The sequence below is a fragment of the Dermacentor silvarum genome, chromosome 10, assembly GCF_013339745.2.
Source record: "Dermacentor silvarum isolate Dsil-2018 chromosome 10, BIME_Dsil_1.4, whole genome shotgun sequence".
In the NCBI taxonomy this organism is placed as follows: domain Eukaryota; kingdom Metazoa; phylum Arthropoda; class Arachnida; order Ixodida; family Ixodidae; genus Dermacentor; species Dermacentor silvarum.
The window spans coordinates 108,183,185-108,203,809 of NC_051163.1; the positions used below are offsets into that span (position 1 = coordinate 108,183,185).

General features: G+C 45.1%; 1 protein-coding gene across 1 annotated transcript in view; it reads right to left on the reverse strand.

Annotated features, from left to right (window-relative positions):
• The window catches only part of LOC119431750 (dermonecrotic toxin SPH-like), a 69,072-nt gene extending 65,483 nt beyond the window's left edge, over window positions 1-3,589 (reverse strand). Inside the window, exons 1-2 of the mRNA XM_049658028.1 lie at window positions 3,551-3,589; window positions 866-1,106 (exon numbers count right to left, since the gene is read on the reverse strand). Coding sequence (XP_049513985.1) covers window positions 866-1,106; window positions 3,551-3,589 — 280 coding nt within the window. The remainder of the gene's footprint in view (window positions 1-865; window positions 1,107-3,550) is intronic.
• Between the last annotated feature and the right edge of the window lie 17,036 nt (window positions 3,590-20,625).

A 20,625-nucleotide genomic window follows, 5' to 3' on the forward strand; every position in this document is an offset into this window, starting at 1 on the left:
AAGTGTGGTGCGAGACGTATAGGGAGCTTGATTCACCAAGCGTGCTCAAAGACCTCAGGCACAAGATTTATCGTTATCAGGCAGTGCGTGATATAAATACATGGCCTAATGCTCTTTATTGCCTGCAGCGGCTGCTTTTGAATATTTTCCATAGCCTTATCGGGAACGTTTTTTTTTGTTTCACGAAGAGACGTCCTTGATGCGTGAGCCCGCTACACGCCAAACTTGCATTAGCATTTCATCTAAGTGATGAAGCTTTACTCACCCTAGTATATTAGAACGTTCCTCCAAGCAGCACTCCACCTCGACTAAATAATGAAGACGATGTTTATTGGCATCAGCTTTGAAACAAGGCGGCCACAAATAGCCGCCTATCCTGCTTGATTTATTCATGTTTTACTAAATTTATAACCATCAAGCATTTTCCTATTTGATCTCGATCTTAACTTTCGTATGTAAAACCTGTATTCATATATGTTGTATCGTCCCCTACGCTTCCAATGACTGCGGTTCTGTCAATAACTTTCCAGATTTTTTTTTACCAACACCCTAAATGTCTCCGACTTATCTCCGCTACTGACCAATTAATCCTTCCATCTATTCAAGAAAGTGGAAGCCACCAACGCCCATCTATAGGAGTGGTCACTGGTCTACATTGCCGCTAAGCGAGAATTCTTTAGAAGCGTAGTGTCTTCACTGGTGATGGGATGATGCTGTGGTCAACTCCGTGAAGTGAAGGAAGAGCTTCGAGTCGAGGACCGTTTCAGAATACTGGGGTACGTCTGCCTATTTTGCCTGACTCAACAAAATTCTACGTGAAGATATGTTTCGCCCAATTGATCACTTTCGCGTCTCTTGTACTGACCTTCGTTGACCGCGTCCCTCAGGTAAGACAGGTATTCGGTAACTCCCGCTGATTTATGGCAGTCGCGACCGCAGTCGCAGAGCGCGCCGTGGTAGAACTTAAGCGCTGTTCCGTTGGAGGCAAATCTGAGATCAGCTTCGATGGCATTCGCGCCCTGCACCACAAAGTTGTCCACGTCTGCCAAGCTGTTCGCCATGTGTCCGAATAAGTAGAAGGGCCGATGGCCTGCGGTGTTTGATCCCTGCAAGGGACGAAAGCAGCAGCGAAAAGTTCGTTATTTGTACATTTGTACAAACGGGTTACGACTAGGATTTCATGCTCGATGCTGCATAATATTTTGAAAATGCCGTGTCTCCATTCATATCCCCTCTGCATAGGTTACCAATTTCAGGTTAAAAACAGTGGTGACTTCCTTAACAAATAGACGTACGGTACGGTAAGCAGGTTTCCTTACACGTTTAACTTGCCCTAAGTAAGAGGGCCGCTTTTCCACCATTGCAAACCTGAAACACGTATTTTGAAAGGTTGGACGGTGCGGGGAAATAGAGGGACAGAAATTATGTCCAGGGGTGCTATGCAGGGTGCGCCGAGTTTGGCGAAACTCGGGATCTTCACGAGCTCTGGCGACGCCCCAAGATGAAAGAACTAATGGTAACAAGACAATGTTTGTCCGTTGGCACGCCTCCAGTTTCATTGGTTTATCTAGATTCCCTCTGGGTGGCTATCATCCCTTGGGCGTTGCCATATGGGCGGTCGACAAACTGGGGCTCACGTGATCATACGGTCGGTGCATGGTCGCGCCTTCTTTCTCTTGATTGTCGTTCCACTGAGTGCATTACAGGTACAAGCAAGTTATGAAATAAATACACTCAGTGCAATATTATTAGTCACATTAACGTGGGTTATAAGCATTTTAAAGATTACAAGGTGTACACTGAATGTGTATTAGACTAATTCGTAGTTTAATACGTTTCGTGTTATACCACGAGGGGACGCTCGCCCTCTTTTTTTTCCCCTCTGGATTGGATTGGCGCGGATCGCCACGTACTTGCGCTAGCATTACCGAGCACAGATTGGTGTGCGCATGGTTTTCCCACTAGGCTTTGAGCAGATCGCTCGTTGCTCGCGCCAAAGTAAGGCTGCGAGACTACCCGCCGCGGTAGCTCAGTCAGCTAAGCGTTGCGCTGCTGAGCACGAGGTTGCGGGATCGAATCCCGGCCGCGGCGGCCGCATTTCGATGGAGGCGAAATGCAAAAACGCCCGTGTGCTTGCGTTGTAGTGCACGTTAAAGAACCCCAGGTGGTCAAAATTAATCCGGAGCCCTCCACTACGGCGTGCCTCATAATCAGAACTGGTTTTGGCACGTAAAACACCAGAAAGAAGAAGAAGAAGGCTGCGAGACGAAGTGAGCTTCGGCTAGCGCAGAAGTGGTTTGCCGCGCGCTTACCGTGTAAGCACTCAGGAATGCCGGAAAGCACTCATACAAGGGTCAGAAAAATACGCTTTATTTTCGTTTACTTTATGATGCACCTTCATACTGAATAGCGTCGAGTGATGGCTTCTAACAACCGCAGGAAAGAAATAATTTTTATACTGGGTAGCCCGAGCGATCCGTGGCTTCTAACAAACGCAAGAAAGGGTCTTTGCAGTGCACGTGGCCGTTGAGTGCCACCACATCCATCTGAGGAGGGACTCCAGCATCGGTGCAGTTGCCGTGTACCCACCGCTGACGAGGTGGCGCTTCACTTTTTTTTTACAATAACTTTCTATTTTTTGCGTGTGAACGCCCGTGATGGGGTTCACAAAGTTCACCCTGTGGTTGACTGTCTCCTAATGCAGACTGATGCATAGCCCCATTAGAATCCACAAAATTTGGGATACAGTTGTATGCGTACAATTCGTCAATACTAATAATGGTCCCCGGTTGAACATTGGCTGCAATAATGGCGCCTAATGTCGCCGCCTTTCGTCGTTCGACCTTGAAAAGTCGCAGCACCCCTTTGGTAGCGCAGAACATGCCGAAGACCCATGGGCCACCATCTTTACCACCGCCGTCGTAATTTTGGCGGCTCGGCGGAACGTTGTCGCCCGTCATTAGGCGGCCTCCATTGTACTTTTGCTCGCCGCGAAGAAGGCACTAGTCAATTTGTGGTATCTTCCTGGGGCCAATGAGTGGAGGTCGCGCCAGTAGCCCATCCCTCGCGACCTCACGGGTGTAGTTCCTCCAGTCGGCGATGGCGTGTTCCGATAGAGGAAACAAGTCGCCGGTCATCTCCTTCAACAGCCATATGTCTATGCTTTTGCTCGCGTAGTACGTGAGCCAAATAGTTTGTCGCCTGGAGAGATGGTCGTTCGGACGGCCGAGGCGGTCCATGTTGGCAAAGTAACTTCCTTCACTTCTCTGCCCGTGCCATGCAGCGGTACCGTGTAACTGCGAAAACTGCTTTTGGCACCTGTTTCACCGGAAGGCAGCCCGGCGTCCATTCTGAGTCTTCCTATATAATGTGACCACTTCGCCTTCGCAGGTTGGTTGGTCCGGGTTGAACCCCAGGCGCTCGCAGGTGCCCCAGTACTCCGATGACGCCGCCGGACCTCGCCTGGGGCAGGGGCGCGGTGGACGAACAGCGCTTGAAGCTGGAGTGAGCCGAAGCGATCGCACGAACTTTTCCTCCGCAGCCTAGTCACCTTGCTGTCGCCTTGCAGCCTTGCTGTCGTGCAGGCCATTGGCGAGAAAGTTGGCTGCGCAATTGCTCCCAGTGATATAGATATAGCGCACCGTGTACCGAGAAAGCAGGGCACACATATTATTGCGCGGTTCTCCTCACGGTCAAAAAAAGCAGACTTCGCGGTAAAAGCAAGAAAGGCAAGACTAAACACTAGAGCTATTGGGCTTTCTGGGAATTCAGTTGCCCCCATCTACGTCAATGACCACCTGACGCCAGAGAATAAGCGACTTTTCGCACAGGCCCTTGAGCTGAAAAAAGCTAAGGGATGGAAATTTCTCTGGACAAATAATTGCATTATCAAGGCCAGGAAATCGGAAGATAGTAGAGTGCACCGCATCTCTGGCGTGGGTGATCTTGCCGTATTTAAATAACTTGTCATCGTAAGCACCTGTTTACCACTTCAGTCGCTGTACAGAATGGATTCGTCCATATTTTCAATCGAACGCACTAAAGCACTTCTCAAGGACAATGCGTCTGCATTCTCTTTAATTCATTTTAACATCCGGAGTCTTCGCAAGCACTACGATGATGTTTGTGCTTTCTTTTCAGTCATCGATCACACGTTTTCATTCATATGTTTATCAGAAACATGGTTGACCTCACATGACGGCGCCTTGTACGGAATCCCTGGCTACATATCAGAATATTGTCATCGTGAGGATAGTCGTGGTGGCGGTTCAGCTATTCTTGTTGATTCTACTGTACCTTTTCGACGGCGACTTGACGTGTCATTAAGCACACCACTTTGTGAATCCGTATGCATTGAAATTGACCATCATCATCTGCCAATGACTAACCGTAACACCGTCATTCTATCACTTTACCGATCACCCTCTTCATCATATGCAGAATTTTGCGCAGAATTTGAAGTAATGTTAAACAAGTTAATTGAAGAGAACAAGGATGTAGTTATCTGTGGTGACATAAACATTAACATTGCTGATCAACACAGCCAATCCTGCTCTGAATACGTACGATGTTTTCTTGGTTGCGGCTTTTCGTCAGTAATACGTACTCCAACTAGATACGATTCCAATACATTGATCGATCACATCCTGGTCAGTCTGCCTACCGACGATATTACAGCAGGAGTGTTGTACTATGCTATTACGGATCATTACCCGATATTTTTGTGTTTCGGGTCTAAAGAGTTCCACCGTATTAGAAATAACGTGCGCACTACTTTTTATTCAAAAAAATTTTTGGACACCATTCGAAACACTAATTGGAGCGAACTATATCACAAAAATAACCCCGAAACTGCATTCGAATGTTTTTCAACTAAGATAAGAGAATGTATCAGTCAGTCTTCTGAAATCAAGCTTAAGCAATGGTTTCGTACGCCTAGGAATCCTTGGATCACTAAGGCACTAATGAATTTTATAATAAAGAAAGATAATCTTCGCAGGAAGGTCAAGGCAGAACCGTTTAATCATTCCCTAAAGAGTCGGCTAAAAATTTATTCCAATATTCTGGGAGCTGCTCTGAGGCACGCTAAACGGGAATACTATCAAAATAAGATTAGAAATAATTGTGGTAACACCAGGCAGAAGTGGCAAGTAATTAAAGAATTTCTTAACAACAATGAGCCTAAAACACACCCAGCTGCCATAACTCTTAACGAAAACAGATAGCCGGATTCTGGTTCCATCGCTGAAGTTTGCAGTTCACATTTCAGTGCCCCTGTAGATACTAATAAAACCACTCAATCGGAACTCACACTGCCAAGTCTTCCACGTACTCCTCAATCTTTCTTTTAGTACCCCATGGCACCAGATGAAGTTAACGATATTATCTTATCATCAAAGAATACTGGCCCTGGTCTCGATCAAATTTGCGCTTCCAAAATTAAACTTGTATCAAATGAGCTTTCACCAGTCTTAGCCTATTTAATCAATAAGCTTTTTTCAGCTGCTGTGTTTCCGCATAGCCTGAAAGCAGGTAAAATTATCCCGATTTTTAAGTAAGGTGATCGCGAATGCTCTAACAACTATCGCCCAATTTGCATTTTACCTTTATTTAGTAAAGTAATTGAAAAACTAATCTACATCCGCTTAATGAAATACTTATCCAAATTTGACTTATTATCTGATGACCAATTTGGCTTCCGTCCAGGTTTTTCAACGGAGGTTGCACTAATTACTTTCACTGACAGAGTTAAATTGGCAATTGATGAAGGCCTACTTTTTGGAGCTGTGTTCATTGATTTTACTAAGGCCTTTGATACAATTAATCACAGCATTCTCTTTCATAAACTTGACTGTTACGGCATATCTGGACCCCCCTTACAGCTGATTAAAAGCTATCTTACTAACCGGACGCAAGTTGTTCAAATAAATGATTCATTTTCATCTCCAAAAATCACTAACGTTGGCGTTCCCCAGGGATCGATCCTGGGACCCCTCCTGTTTTTGGTATTTATAAATGATTTACCACTTCGTTTGAAACATACTAATGGTCTTCTCTATGCAGATGACACTACAATTTTTACCACACATAAGGACCCACTCATACTGCAACATTCACTAAACATCGACTTAGATAACGTTCTTTCATGGTGTGAATCGAACGCATTACGTATCAATCCATCGAAGACTAATTTTATGGTGTTTCATTCCCCACAGTTATTGCCGAACATCTCTTCAATAGCGGTGACACTTGATGGACACTTCATTCATACATCTGCTTCCACAAAATTTCTTGGTGTAATACTAGATAAACATTTGAAATTCAGTGAGTATGCTCAGTCCTTAACTCAAAAAGTGTCTTTGAGTATTCATGTGATAATTAAAACACGGCCTTACTTTTCAACCGAAATCCTTCTTTCCTTATATTACGCATTGATTCATAGCCATCTGTCGTACTGCCTATCATCATGGGGAAATACGTATTGGTCGCATATAGGTCATCTTGAACGCTTACAAAAGCAAGCTTTAAGACTTATCACTTTCAACCCATTTTTATCACCATCAGCCCCCATTTTTCGCAGTCTGAATATTTTGCCTCTGCGTAAACTTGTTAGCCACAAAATTCTTATAATCATGTTTCGTGTTTTAAATCATGAATTACACATTTCTAGCTTTTCTGATGTCACTCTTGTAAATACTAACAACACAAGGTTTTCAACTAACCGTAATCTACTTTTACCCAAAATACGCACAAACTATGGTCGAATGACGACAAGATTTTCATGTGTAACTCTGTGGAACAAGCTACCTTTTGACTTGAAATCATGCACAATGCACTCATTTTGTAAACGTCTTAAAATTGAATTGTTAAACGATCTGTGACTTTATTGTTTTCTTTATATTTCTCTGTTTGAAGCAAATTGTTATTATTACTTATATTGCCCTACTCTTTTTTTTTCTTTTTTTCTACTCTCTTTTTTTTCCCACACTTTGTTCTATATTTTGCTGCAATTTCGCCACTGTTTGCTGACCAATGAACTAATTCTCTGTTTAATTTTTGTTAGGAGGTCCCCCTGACGGTTCTTACTTTGGGACCTCTGAATTGTTCAATCACAATGCAAAACGAATGTATATAACAAATGCATATATTTTGAATAAACTTCAAGCTTCAAACCAGTCTGTGCTTGGAAAGCATAGGCGAAGACAAGGGCCTTGCAATACTCGTCACATAGCCAGCGCACTGACGTTTTGGAAAGGCAAAAATGACGCTGAAACTCTACGTCGGTCATGTAGGTGAACGGGTCCAGACGGTCATATTGACGCTTGCTGCCTCTGGATGCGATGACACAGGCTGCTGCTGCCGCCGCCATGTTCCCGAGTTCAACTCGAGGGGGCTTTCGCGATGTACGAGTTTCGCATGAGTTCGCCTGTCAATCAAAACCACAGATCACGCCCCACGCGAGGCATGTAACTTGTGCGCGCGCCCACCACGTTTTGGGCCACGCCCAACTTATTTTTCGGCAACAGCGACGTGGTGCGGAACGGAGAGGCATCAACAATTTTGACCGCCGAAATAACACACGCAAAACACACTGTTATTGGTGATGTACTGAACACCACTATCAAAAACAAAGCGTCGACTTCCGCTGGCTTATACATATATCTTCTTGCGCGGTCATGGCCCCACAACACTGTTTCATTGCTTGCATTGTGGTGATCTAGCGCATAGGAAATAATTATCAGCACGCCACTGTAAGTGCTTGCAAGGCGTCGATGCGCCATGGTGGATGACGATGCTGAGCAGTGCGTAGTGTTTTCCAACGACAACGTATCGCAGCTGTCGTTTGAGATGGCTGCTCTGTCATCCGTGATGTATCGGACCCGCAGTGTCGCAAACACGGTCAGCGTCGAGAAACGGTCGCTTTTCTAGACCCTGTGCGATGGCATTTCTTCATCACAAGCACGGCACACTAAACAGTTGCAACACCTTCCTGCGTTCGAAGTCTAATTTCCTAACTCTACACAAGAGCCCTCACCCGCCATAATGCGACGGCTGCGCTGTCGTTGCGATATCCATCGGCGATCGCTGTTAGCTCAGCAGCAGAGGCAATCGGCAAGCACATTGGAGTGAACAAAACACTCAAATTCTGCGTACATGCGCACGGAGGCACCTTCACTGGGCAAGCGATAACAAGCAATGTATTGTGTCGCTGGGCAGCACGCTCTTCATCGCAATGCATCGCGGAGGCTTCGCGCACGCAGATAAACTGGCGCATTTTCACTTTGCTGCGTCACTACGAACCCTAGAATACCGCACAGCCGTTTTGAAGCGACAGGCTACAGCCGTTGCCCCCGTCTCTGTGGCTAGAGTGTCGTGTCAGTTGGTAAAGCGGCGGCCTTAATAGCCGCGTCAGTGAAGCACCTGCGGTGAGCAGACGTATACCGCTGCGCTGCGTTACCATTCCCCTAATAAACAGGGAATGGACAGATCATTGTCATGACTGACTTAATCGAACATAGCGCTGCAGTGCCCCTGGCGACTGCTCACCGTGTTAACTCCCTCGTGCGTGCGACCCTCTAGAATGTATCCGCTTGTAAGCTTTCACCTCACTTCACCACTCGCGGCAAATAAGTGCAAAATTAATGATTCGCTCGATCTCCGTTTGTCACCACAAATTTATAGCATTCAAAACGAAAAACTGATTCTTTAAGAAATAAAATGTTCGTTATTTTATTTGTTGTATATTAAAGTATTCGATTGAGAGAAAGTGTAGGTGCAATAATGCACCGCATGTGCCCTATTCGCATTCGAAGGAGGATAGACAGATAATGCCCGAAAGAGGAGGCACGCCCTTGACGCGCCCGAGAAAGGCGTGGCAAACGGCTCACGGCAAGTGTGCAGATAGACAGCGGGACAGTGACGGTATTGCTAAGTTGTGATAGTACGTTGATAACAACACGAGGCGCTGGCGCGTTTTGTTGCGCAGTCTTCTGTGCTTGAAGCCCGGAAGCACAGTGCCGCGCAGGGTGCGCTCATGTTGTCATACGCAGCTTTATCTCGACATTTCTTTTTGCCTGCTGTTTTTGCACGTTCCTTGCTATCTCCTTTCACTGACTGCCATCGAGCAAACTCGGGTAAAACTCGTGCGAACGAGAAACAGGGCGCATCCTGCATAGCACCCCAGAACCTATTACGCTTCTAGCCCAAGGTCCACAATATTAGTTATGTCAAACAATATACTGCTACGGGCCACTATTTACGATGAGGAAGAGGCCAGTGGTGTGTGAACACGATGACGGTGATTGGAGCCTAGCGCGGCCTGTTGCCTTTTGTCCAAGTGCAGCGTATTCATTTGTAAATATATTTGTATATAGCTTCTCGTCTGCGTCTTTCCACGTAACAATATCAATTCTTCAATATCAATTCAACAGGGGAAGAGGACAGGGTGAGAGCTGGTCTAACAACTGAAACATTTATTTGGAAGGAACGTACTAGATAAACATTGAAAACGAAAACATGTGGATCACGTGCATTCTACTCGACATGAACAATCAATAAAAGCGATCTCGTTTTTCGATAAGAAACGGAAGGCTGACTAACACACATGTTCTATATTTCTTGATAATGTTCTACGCCTTTGGGATTTGATGTTCGCGTGTATCACGGTGCTTCACAAGGCCGATATATCCGTGGAAGAAGCGCACTTGCAAGTTTCGGGTATCGTCTATTAACCTCCTTGGTCAGGAGGATCGATATTTGCTCTATGCACGTAGCCAAGAGTTGAAAAGGTAGAGTAACGCAGAATAAGTTATATTACACTAATGCGTTTTCAAAAGACAATCTACCGCAGCAAATAAATTTATGTTGCAGGCACAATGGGCCACGAAAAGCATATCCAAAAAGAATTGCTTGCCTTTGTTTACGAGTTTGTGAATCTCTGATTCACAAATTATTATTGTAAACTAGGATGTTACGTCATATACAATTTATAAATCACTTTATTGGAAAACAGCTGATGCAATTTTAATGCTATTGCTCATTGGTGGTATTATACATACATAATATGTAAGGTTAATTTACATTTATCTGTGAAAAATGATTGCCTGCTTGTTACGGTTTTGTGGAATCCGTTGCTGTACTGGAAGTTCCTTAGTTAAGTTTCTTTGAAATTATTTGCATTCAAAAAAGCTATTTCAATGAATTTGCAGTTTGCTTGCCAGACGTGTTATTTCTCGAATTAAATTTAGAAATAGAGATTCAGTCGCCTATTATGGTGACGGCTACTATTTTCACGCAATAGCAATAATACTAAGAATATTATTGTAAGTACGAGGTAACGTCATATGTTCGGAATGTTTAGAGTGGACTTGAATGACAGAGCAAATGAAGCCCGCATAGAGGCCCAGGCACGCTAATACATAGTGAAACAAAAGGCGAGGAGAGGTTGTATTATGAGGCAGTAGCCAGTCGAGCGATTTGCTCAGCATAACTTTGCCAATCTCCATGATATTTATGACAAAACTGTAGCAAATACTACAAGTATTGATTATTTAAACTCCTCCTTGTGATGCAGAGTGCTGCCACAAGGATGAAGAAAGCAGTGTGCTCCATATCAATCTTTGCTGATTCAGATATTGAAAAGTTTAAAACTGCAGATCGAATGCCTATATGTTACAAGGGGCTCATTCGACCCTGAAAGCTCTTGGTACCAGGTTACTAGTATTTTTCTGACACTAGAATACTCCGTTGTTAGAATACTTCCCAGCATAGTGTAGTATTCAGAAGCAAGCCCAGTATTGTTATATATGCGTTTATCGAATACCTACTTTGGTGTTCTCTAATAAGAGAACGCGCTTGGTTAAGTTTTCTTATAATACGTTAACAACTAGCCAACCTATCCATCCTATTGAATACATACAATTGTTTGTTTGATCAGGATTAATTTGACTATGCTGAAAAGTATTCAGAAGCAAGCGCAGGACTCTTGTATGCGTTTAGCGAATACATAGTATTGTTTGTTCAATTAGGATTAATTTGTATAGGTGTTAAAAAAATGACAACCAAACAGAAGACCACTGATTTCATGTGAAATCTGTGACATAGTTTAGGTATAGTTTCCCAAAATTTAAGTTCGTTATTAGGTGCCGAAGAAATTGTAACATTCTACGAATTTGCTCTGTATTTGCGTACGAAGAATAGATTGTGCATTTCAGCAAAATCTCTTGCCGACCTTCGACTTCTTTTTTTTAATTTTCGGCATGCGTTACATAACGCGCTAGAAAGTGCCGAACCTGAAGAATTAAACTACGAGAAAAGTCTGTCAGCGCTCATTTCTATCATGCAATTTCTGTTACTATATTCTGCTTAAGTGAAAATCTGAATATATGAAAAGCTGAATATATGCAAGACGATGAGCAAAACGTGAACAACGTAAAAGCAGGAACCAACGTTTGGACAAGTCCTCTTGTCGAAACGTTGGCTCCTGCGTTCATGTTGTTTTCGTTTTGCTCATCGTCTTGATTATCCATCTCTCGTCTTCCCAGTGTTTTCCCTGAATATAGACAAGGTGTTTTTTGGAACACACAGACATTTCATTAAAAGGCTATGGTGCAAACGGACGTTGCGTTTTCAAAGGTGTGCTTTTAGGCGAGTCGGACATACTTTGCTGCTAATAATGTGAGTAACAGAAGAATAATTAATGATGATGTATGGTGTTTAATGGCGCAAGGGCCAGGTATGGCCAAAGAGCGCCAGGCCAGTGGTTATGAGCTGACAATGGAGTAATGAATTGTCAAAGGTGTGTCGTGGCTGTAAAAGGGCCTAAAAACAAATCGCTGTAAAATGCGCAAGATATATATGTAATAAAATTATGGCAGTGATTAATGAGGTGCACTATGATCACGAAAGAACAAATTGCAAGGTAATGACGATAAACGAAAATATATCAGTTTTTTTTCCAAAGCACTACTGCCTTGACAGACCCTTTGAAAACGCAAGGGCCTGGAGGCGCGCTCTATGCAAAAACTACTATCGCGGCGACATCCTCTGAGGACAGGATGCGTTACGAAACTATTGGGCAAATAACATGCAGTACAACATCGCCCAGAAAATCTAGAACAGCTTTGGTGTTGAAGAGAGGTTCGTCACCAAGGAACATAGCAGGGTGGAGAGGGAGACGGTACTGGTACGCTAGAGGAAAGTGTCTTTTTCTCTCTCTTTCGGCTTCCCTGCACTCCACGAGCACGTGGAGCACGGTAAGCCTCTCTCCACATCTACCACAGGTTGGCGGGTCATTTCCAGTTAAGAGAAAATTGTGGGTGCCGAATGTATGTCCTATTCTCAGACGAGAGAATAGGACATTAGTTCTTCGAATTTTCGTAACGGGACGCCAGGGACCTATCTGTGGCTTAACCAAGTGGAGCTTGTTGTTCGTTTCGGCATCCCACAAGCGCGGCCAGTGACTTCGAAGTTTCTTTCTCAAGTAGGGCTTGAGATCTGTGGCAGGGATAGAAGCGGTAGGGTTAAGGGCTCGCGATGTAGTTGATGTGGCCATTTGATCAGCCAGAACATTGCCCTCGATGCCTCGATGGCCAGGCACCCAGCAGATAATAATATGCTGGTTAGACATGTATGCTTTGCACAGAGCAGAATACAGTTCAATAAGTACAGGGTTTTTGTGTCTATGTAGAGTCATGACGGCTTTTACGACGCTTAGGGAGTCTGTAAATATTATTGATCTTTTGTGTTTGGATTTGCCTATACTCTTCACAGCCGATAAAAGTGCATAGGCCTCAGCCGTAAAAATGCTTGTTTCCGGGTGCAGTACATCGGACTCGGAGAACGACGGTCCGACTACTGCGTAGGATACCCCTGCATGTGACTTGGAAGTGTCAGTGTAGAACTGAGTGCAGGACGAGTACTTGAACTGAATTTCTAGAAAGTGCATTCGAATATGTGCCTCTGGAGCGTCTTTTGTGACCTCTACAAACGAGGTATCGCACTCTATGAGTTGCCACTGCCACGGTGGCACTGGCTTTGCTGGGGCCATCAGAGCATTTTCAGGTAGTGGGATATCCATTTGTTCACTAATTTTTCTTACACGTACTGAGAAGGGATCTCTTGCTGTTGGCCGGTTATTAAAGAGTGTGGCACTGGTCATGTCATTTATGGTTGAGAAGGACGGGTGTTCTGAGTTCGAATTAACTTTCAGAAAATAGGTGAGGCTTAGGTACGAACGTTCCATGTCGAGCGACCACATGTCCGCCTCTACATACAGGCTTGCCACAGGACTTGTCCTGAAGGCACCAGTGGCTAGGCGGATGCCTAGGTGGTGTACAGGATCCAGCATCCTTAGGGCGCTTGGCGTAGCGGAATGGTACACTATGGCGCCGTAATCTATTCTTGTGAGTATGAGGCTCTTATAAAGATTCAAAAGACACTTTGTGTCACTACCCCAAGCAGTGCGTGACAATACTTTTATAATATTCATTGTTTTCATGCACTTGTTTCTTACATACCGTATGTGTGCCACAAATGTTAGTTTCGTATCTAAAATCACACCTAAAAATTTATGTTCTGTTTTTACGGCCACACGTTTTCCCTGCAACTCAATGTCAGGATCGGGGTGCAGACCCCTCTTTCTGGAGAAAAGGACGCAGGTGGTCTTTTGTGGGTTAAGGCTAAATCCATTCTCATCTGCCCACTTAGACACCTTGTTCAGACCAAGCTGAATCTGCCATTCACAGACTGCAAGATTCTTCGAGGCGAAACCTATCTGTACATCATCGACGTATGCAGAGTAAAACATGTTTCTTGGGATGTACAGACGCAAAGAACTCATTTTTACGATAAAAAGAGTGCAACTCAGTACCCCGCCCTGTGGCACTCCAGTTTCCTGCACAAATGGTCTTGATACAGCATTTCCCACACGAACACGGAATGTGCGATTAGATAGATAACTTTCTATGACATTTAACATGTTACCACGTATACCAACGTGTGAGAGGTCTCTAAGTATTCCAAACCGCCACGTGGTATCGTAGGCTTTTTCCATATCAAGGAATACAGACAGAAAGAACTGTTTATGGACAAAAGCTTCACGAATTTGCGTCTCAATACGTATTAGATATGGTCGGCGGTGGATCGACCCTCTCGAAACCCGCATTGGTACGGGTCAAGCAGTTTGTTTGATTCGAGGAAGTGTATTAGTCTGCGGTTTATCATTTTTTCGAACAGTTTGCAGAGGCCGCTTGTTAGTGCTATAGGGCGGTAGCTCGAAGCAGACGATGGGTCCTTGCCCTGCTTCAGTATAGGAACGACAATGGCCTCTTTCCAGGCAGAGGGGATCTTGCCGGAGGTCCATATAGCATTGTATAGGGAGAGGAGATCTTTCTTTGTTTCATGAGGAAGGTGTTTCAGCATTTGATAAGCTATGCGGTCAGGGCCTGGGGCAGAATTGTTGCAGCAACTAAGCGATGCATACAGCTCAGCAATGCCGAATGGCTGGTTGTACGCCTCGTGTTCGTTACATTTTCTTTCTAGTTTCTGTTTTTCTATTCTAGCCTTGTGTCTTTTAAATGTTTGGGAATAATGGGATGAGCTGGCCACATGTTCAAAATGTGCTCCCAGGCAGTTAGCTTGTTCTTCCAGACTGTCGCCTTGTGTGTTTACCAACGGGAGTGAATAAGTTTGTAGCCCTTTTATCTTATTAACTTTCTTCCAGACTCTGCCCTCATCTGTATACGAGTTGATGCCTGATAAAAACTTCTCCCAACTCTCTCTCCTGGCCTGTCGACGCGTTCTTCTGCCCTGCGATTTTATCTTCTTAAAATTGACAAGATTCTCCGCAGTTGGGGAGTCCCGTAGCAAGCCCCACGCTTTGTTCTGTTTCCTACGAGCATTCCGACATTCGTCGTTCCACCATGGGACACGGCGTTTGCAGGTCGCACCACTTATTTTAGGTATACATTCAGAGGCGGCATCAATTATAAAAGATGTAAGATACTCGACAGCAGCATCAATTCCCAGCGAAGATATGTCAGACCACGAGATACTACTTGTAAGACTTTGGAATTTCTCCCAATCTGCCGTATCCAACTTCCAGCGAGGTGCCTGTGGTGGTTCGTTTTGTAGTGGTGATTTCAGCAGTATCGGGAAGTGATCACTCCCGTAAGGATTTTTTATAACTTCCCATTTAAGCTCAGCAAATATAGACGGGGAAGCTACACTGAGATCAATGGAAGAAAACGTTTTGTTTGCGAGATTGTAGTAGGTGGGTTCCTTCTTATTCAGGAGACACGCACCAGAGGAGAAAAGAAATTGTTCGATTAGGCGTCCTCGTGCATCGATACGCGTGTCGCCCCACAAGCTGCTGTGTGCATTGAAATCGCCAAGAACGAGGTAAGGTTCTGGTAATTCATCTATAAATGACTGAAATTCATGCTTGTGTAAAGGATAATGTGGGGGTATGTAGAGCGAGCAAACAGTTATGAGCTTACCCAGAAGTACAGCACGAACAGCTACCGCCTCAAGTGCCGTATTGAGTGGAAGTTGCTGACAGGCTACACTTCTGTCGAGTATGATGGCCACACCACCAGATGATGCGGCAGAATCCTCGCGGTCTCTTCTGAAAACAATATTCTGACGTAGGAAGTTGGTGTTTCTGGAGTTTAGGTGTGTTTCTTGAACACACAGCACCTTTGGATTGAATTTATTGATAAGTTCTTGGATGTCGTCTAGATTGTGGATTAGTCCCCTAACATTCCACTGCATTATTGTGTTATCATGTTTCAGGAAAATGAAAGGTGCTGTGTGTCTCAAAAGGGAGGAGAGTAACTTACTTTACAGAGCCTTTGTTAGGCCCTGTAATTGGTGTTTTGTCTTTTTTGGAGCGGTCGAGAGAACCTCGCCGCTCCATCGACGCTACTAGCGCCGTTTGGCTTGGACTGGTGTCCATAGCCTCTTGCGAGGCACTGGACACCCGCTCCAGAGAGCGATGTGTGCGTCGCGTAGACTTCATCTCGAGTGACGAAGTCTTCATCCCCACCGGACCGGAGGTCGACAGGACCCCTGGGGCCTCTGCAGTGCCCTGGCTGCTGCCGGAGCTTGTAGAGGCCACTGGTGTGGACAATTTGAGAGATTTGAGAGATGGCAGGGCAGCGTTGGCTGCTCCCACCTTAGGGGCGAGTGGCGTTGGCCTCGGCACGCTAGGCGTGGTCCGGGGTGCCGCCAGATGCCGTTGTGGTGCCGCCCCCCGTTGCACCACTTCGGCGAAAGATGTTTTGAGCAAGAATAAAGAGGAGACACGTTGTCGTGCTTCACGGAATGTTATGTTCTCCTTCACTTTTACAGTAATTATTTCTTTTTCTTTCTTACAGGCTGGACAAGCTCTGGAGTACGCAGGGTGACTGCCATCGCAGTTGGCACAATGTACCTCGTCATTATTGCAATCGTCAGAAGAGTGACCAGTTGTGCCGCACTTTGCGCACATAAGCTGCCCTCGGCAGCTTTGGGATGCGTGACCAAATCTTTGGCATTTGAAGCAACGTCGCGGGTTCGGAATATAAGGTCGAACATGAAGTTTTACATAGCCGGTTTCAAGAGTCTCGGGTAATGTGGTTGAACTGAAAGTGAGTATTAAATGCTTTGTTGGGATTTCGTTGTCATTCCGTCTGATTTTGATGCGCTGCACATGGATTACCCCTTGGTCCTTCCATCCATCCAGGAGTTCTTCTTCATTCAATGTCATTAGGTCTTCGTCTGATACTACACCTTTTACTGTGTTCATTGTTCGATGTGCGCTTACAGAAACAGGGATGTTGCCAAAGGCTACGAGGTGTGCGAGTTTGTTGTATTGTTCCTTGTCTTTTAGTTCGAGGAGCAAATCTCCGGTTGCCATCTTTGTTGCCTTATACCCAGCTCCAATGGTCTCTTTTAGGCACTTGGCCACAAGAAATGGGGAAAATGCTCTAGCTTTCGTAGATGGTTGCTCACAGTGAAGGACGTGAAATTTCGGGAAATTTTCTTTGTTTTTGGGCCAGAATAGCGAGGTTGCGTCGGTGCGTACCCTTTTCGAGGCACGATCGGTTGTAAAAGGGTTTGAGGATCCCATGGAAAGAAGTGGTTTATTCGGCAACGGCGTCTGCCACCCACCACGGAGCCCAACAAGGGGACGTGGCAGAACATGTAAACAAGTCTGCACAGCGCCAGCAGTATGCCGTTACTATAACCCAATATGGTATACCCAAGGTAGGACAGCCACACCAGGTTAACCCTTGCCGCCAGGAAAAGTCGAAGTGAATGGAAAAGATGAGAAGACAGGAAAGATTAAAAGTGATAGGGAAAGACTAAGATAGGAGAGAGAGCCAGGAAAAGGCAACTGCCGATTTCCCCCGGGTGGGTCAGTCCGGGGGTGCCGTCTACGTGAAGCGGAGGCCAAAGAAGTGTGTTGCCTCAGCCGGGGGGCCACAAAGGTCCAACTCCCGGCATCGGCTCAACCCCCAGGATCCCCTTTTCCCCGGACACGGCTAAGCCACGCACGGTTAAGCGTGGGAGGGTCCGACCCTCATGTGCTCGGGTCCGTGGTGTCGCAACACACCAAACGCCTGCTTACGCAGACGCCCCTGCGGGAGAAGAATAATTATGAAAAAAAAAAGTATTCATAAACCTTTACCTTTGAACCTTGAAGGCACTTGTGCTATATTGGCAGGCATTCACATTTCAATGCAACCCCATTTTTTACATCTTGAAAACAGCGCCCCATCCAAGAAATTCATCATCGAATTTCTAAGCTTATTGCAGGCAGTATCGTAACTGACCCTGGCGTGACCGTGGAGAAAACGGCCCCGGTAACGTACGACGCTGATGGTGACGAATGGTGGGATGACGTTTCAAACTGAGCGTCAAGACCCAACCACATGCACGCTATTTTCGAGCGACAGCGACAAGCAACGGTGACGAGCGACTGGTTTTGCCGTCGCGGAGGGAGATCCGCCACTGTCGCTTGTCGCGTCGCCGGCTTTTGGCCAGCCAGAAGATTTATTTTGCTTGTCGCCCTATGTTCCGCGCGGCGACAGCGTGATAGCGCACCAACATGGCAGCAACCACTCCGGCCGCTTCGATCAAAATTCGCTCTTGCAACTTGGTTTTTGCCGTGCCAGCAAAAAATAAATAGTTAAATCAGCCATCACTATGTCTCATCTCAAACGGAGGACAAAGTATTCGCGTTGTTTTGTAGCTGTTGTTGAGATCAGTTTGTTTTGACGCTGTTAGGCCTGAGATGCCACCCAGAGCCGCGAAAGTCTCTTGAGTTTTTCTCGCCCCACGGTGCCACGGTATTTGAATCTGGCGGAATGGAACTGATTTTCACTGGCGATGACAGCATCATATATATATAGCAGTAATACACCTTTGTTAAAGCATTGGTCGTGTGGTGCCTTTGCGATCTCTGTACGGGCACGCGATTGTATTTATTCGAGTAGCAATGCAAATGTGTGGCTAGATTTTGCCGCGATGTCGAGTGCTCGTGGTTGCTCCGCACCGCGACGCGCCAGCGCGACACTGTCTTCCTGTCGCGTTGCTTGTCGCTGTCATTTGAATATCGCTTGCACGTGGTTGCCGATTCACGGCCAGTCGCGGTATAGATTGCCACGGCGCGTTTTTGCCTAGGAAGAATTTGTGGCGACTTGCTGGATCAGTACTGGTAGCGACAAGCCATCCTTCAAACTTCGTCTCAAACTTCGTCACGGGACCCACCGTGGTGGCCTAAAGGCTAAGGTTTTGCACCGCTAAGCACGAGGTGCCGGGATCAAATTCCATACGCGGCGGCGGCATTTTGATGGTGCAGCCGCAAATGCAAAAACAAATGCAAAAACGCCCGTGTCCCGTGCACTGGAGGCACGTTAAAGATCCCCAGCTGGTCGAAATTTCCGGAGTGCCTCACTATGGCTTGCCCCTCATTGAAATCGTGATATTGGCATGTACCTCTCCGGAATCAATTTTTTTTAAACTTCGTCACGGGGTGCTTCCGTCTGACGTGGCTGCAGCGTGCGTTAGGTTACGATATTGCTGGGGCGGAGCGTTGAAATTTAGTGATGAATATCAAATCATGCCGTTATTTTCAGAGGTTTACAAAAAATAGCTTCGCAATAAAGTGCGACTACCTCTCAATTTGGCATATAAACAACTTCCTCTAACTATAGCTCGGGGCGACCTCTCTGCCTTTCTGTAAATAAATTTTTCTCTTTATCTTGCTCCAAGGCTCTAATAAAAACAAGGTAATAGAGTATCTTTCGGTAAACATTTTTCGGATAATCATGCTTTTAACCGCAAAATATGTCCACCTCACCGAAAAACGACATTCGCTGCACTCAAATAACCTGTCATCAAAAATTGGATTAAAAACACATCCGGCATATTTCATTACCCCCATTTATTTCCGCGGCGTATCTGAGGAACCAGTGTGAAAAATACTTGCAACACAAATCGACAGCATGAGGAGGCATGTCGCTTCGGGGAACATTGTCCGGACTCTTGCTTTCAGTACCCAAGCCCTCAAGTTCTCTGAAAGAGTATAAAGTACAAAAATATTTATTGAGCGTTCGGACATCCATTACTCATGATGCATGAACTGCCACCCACATTTTGTGTCAAGCCGAAGAAATTTCGGCTTTTTTTCCGGCTCTCCCTTTTCACCTTGTGTATCTCGTGGTGAAATAAACATGTTGATGATGATGATGTGTATATGGGCTGCTCGATCGCATTCAGTTTTACTGAGCCCTCAATTCCAAATTTATGGCCAGAGAATGGAAACACTTCGCCATAAATTACGTACTTGGCGATGTCTCGCCGTGGATGCATGATGCCACATTGTGGCGATTGCTTGTGGATTTTGAAAAGTCGATGAACACAGAAAGAGAGGAAGGAAGAAGGGGCTGCACATTAGCGAAGTGTTCTAAGAATACTCATCACAATAAAGCTTTGTTCGTGTTTTTTTTTGCGTACAGCGCTCAAAAGGTACATCGAGCGAGCTCACATGTGGTAAACATCAAAATATCGCATGCTAAGCTGTGAGCTACAACACATGTGGACAGCACGCTCTTATAGTTTACATGTTGTTTAAAACTTTACTGCGATCAATGTGAACAAAAACGCTATGTAAGCTAAGGCGGTAGTTCTGGTGCTGGTTGTTTGTACGCTTCGGTGTGCATTATTTTTATGGAGTGAGCAAATACATAAACAAAACAAAACTTTTGAGGACCTGTTTATTTTTCAAAATTTTGAAAATTTGGTATGTGTTGTATTAGAAATTGTTTTTCTTTTATCCCTATAGGCCAATTTTGTACCAAACTAATTACTAATTATTTTTGATACGCGATACTCTACATTGAAACAGATGGCAGTCTCGATACAAACATAAATCTCTTAAATCATACACATAATTGACGAGAAAAATTAAATCCACTGTCTATGTCAGTCGAAAACAGAAGCACAGCTGTTCTCAATTCTGCTGCACTTAATTAACTGTTATTAATTTTGCCTGCTATATGAAATCATCGTCAACACAATCTGTTTTTATTCTCGAGATTCCTGTTTCTCGATGTTATATTGCATTACTCAATTTCAGAT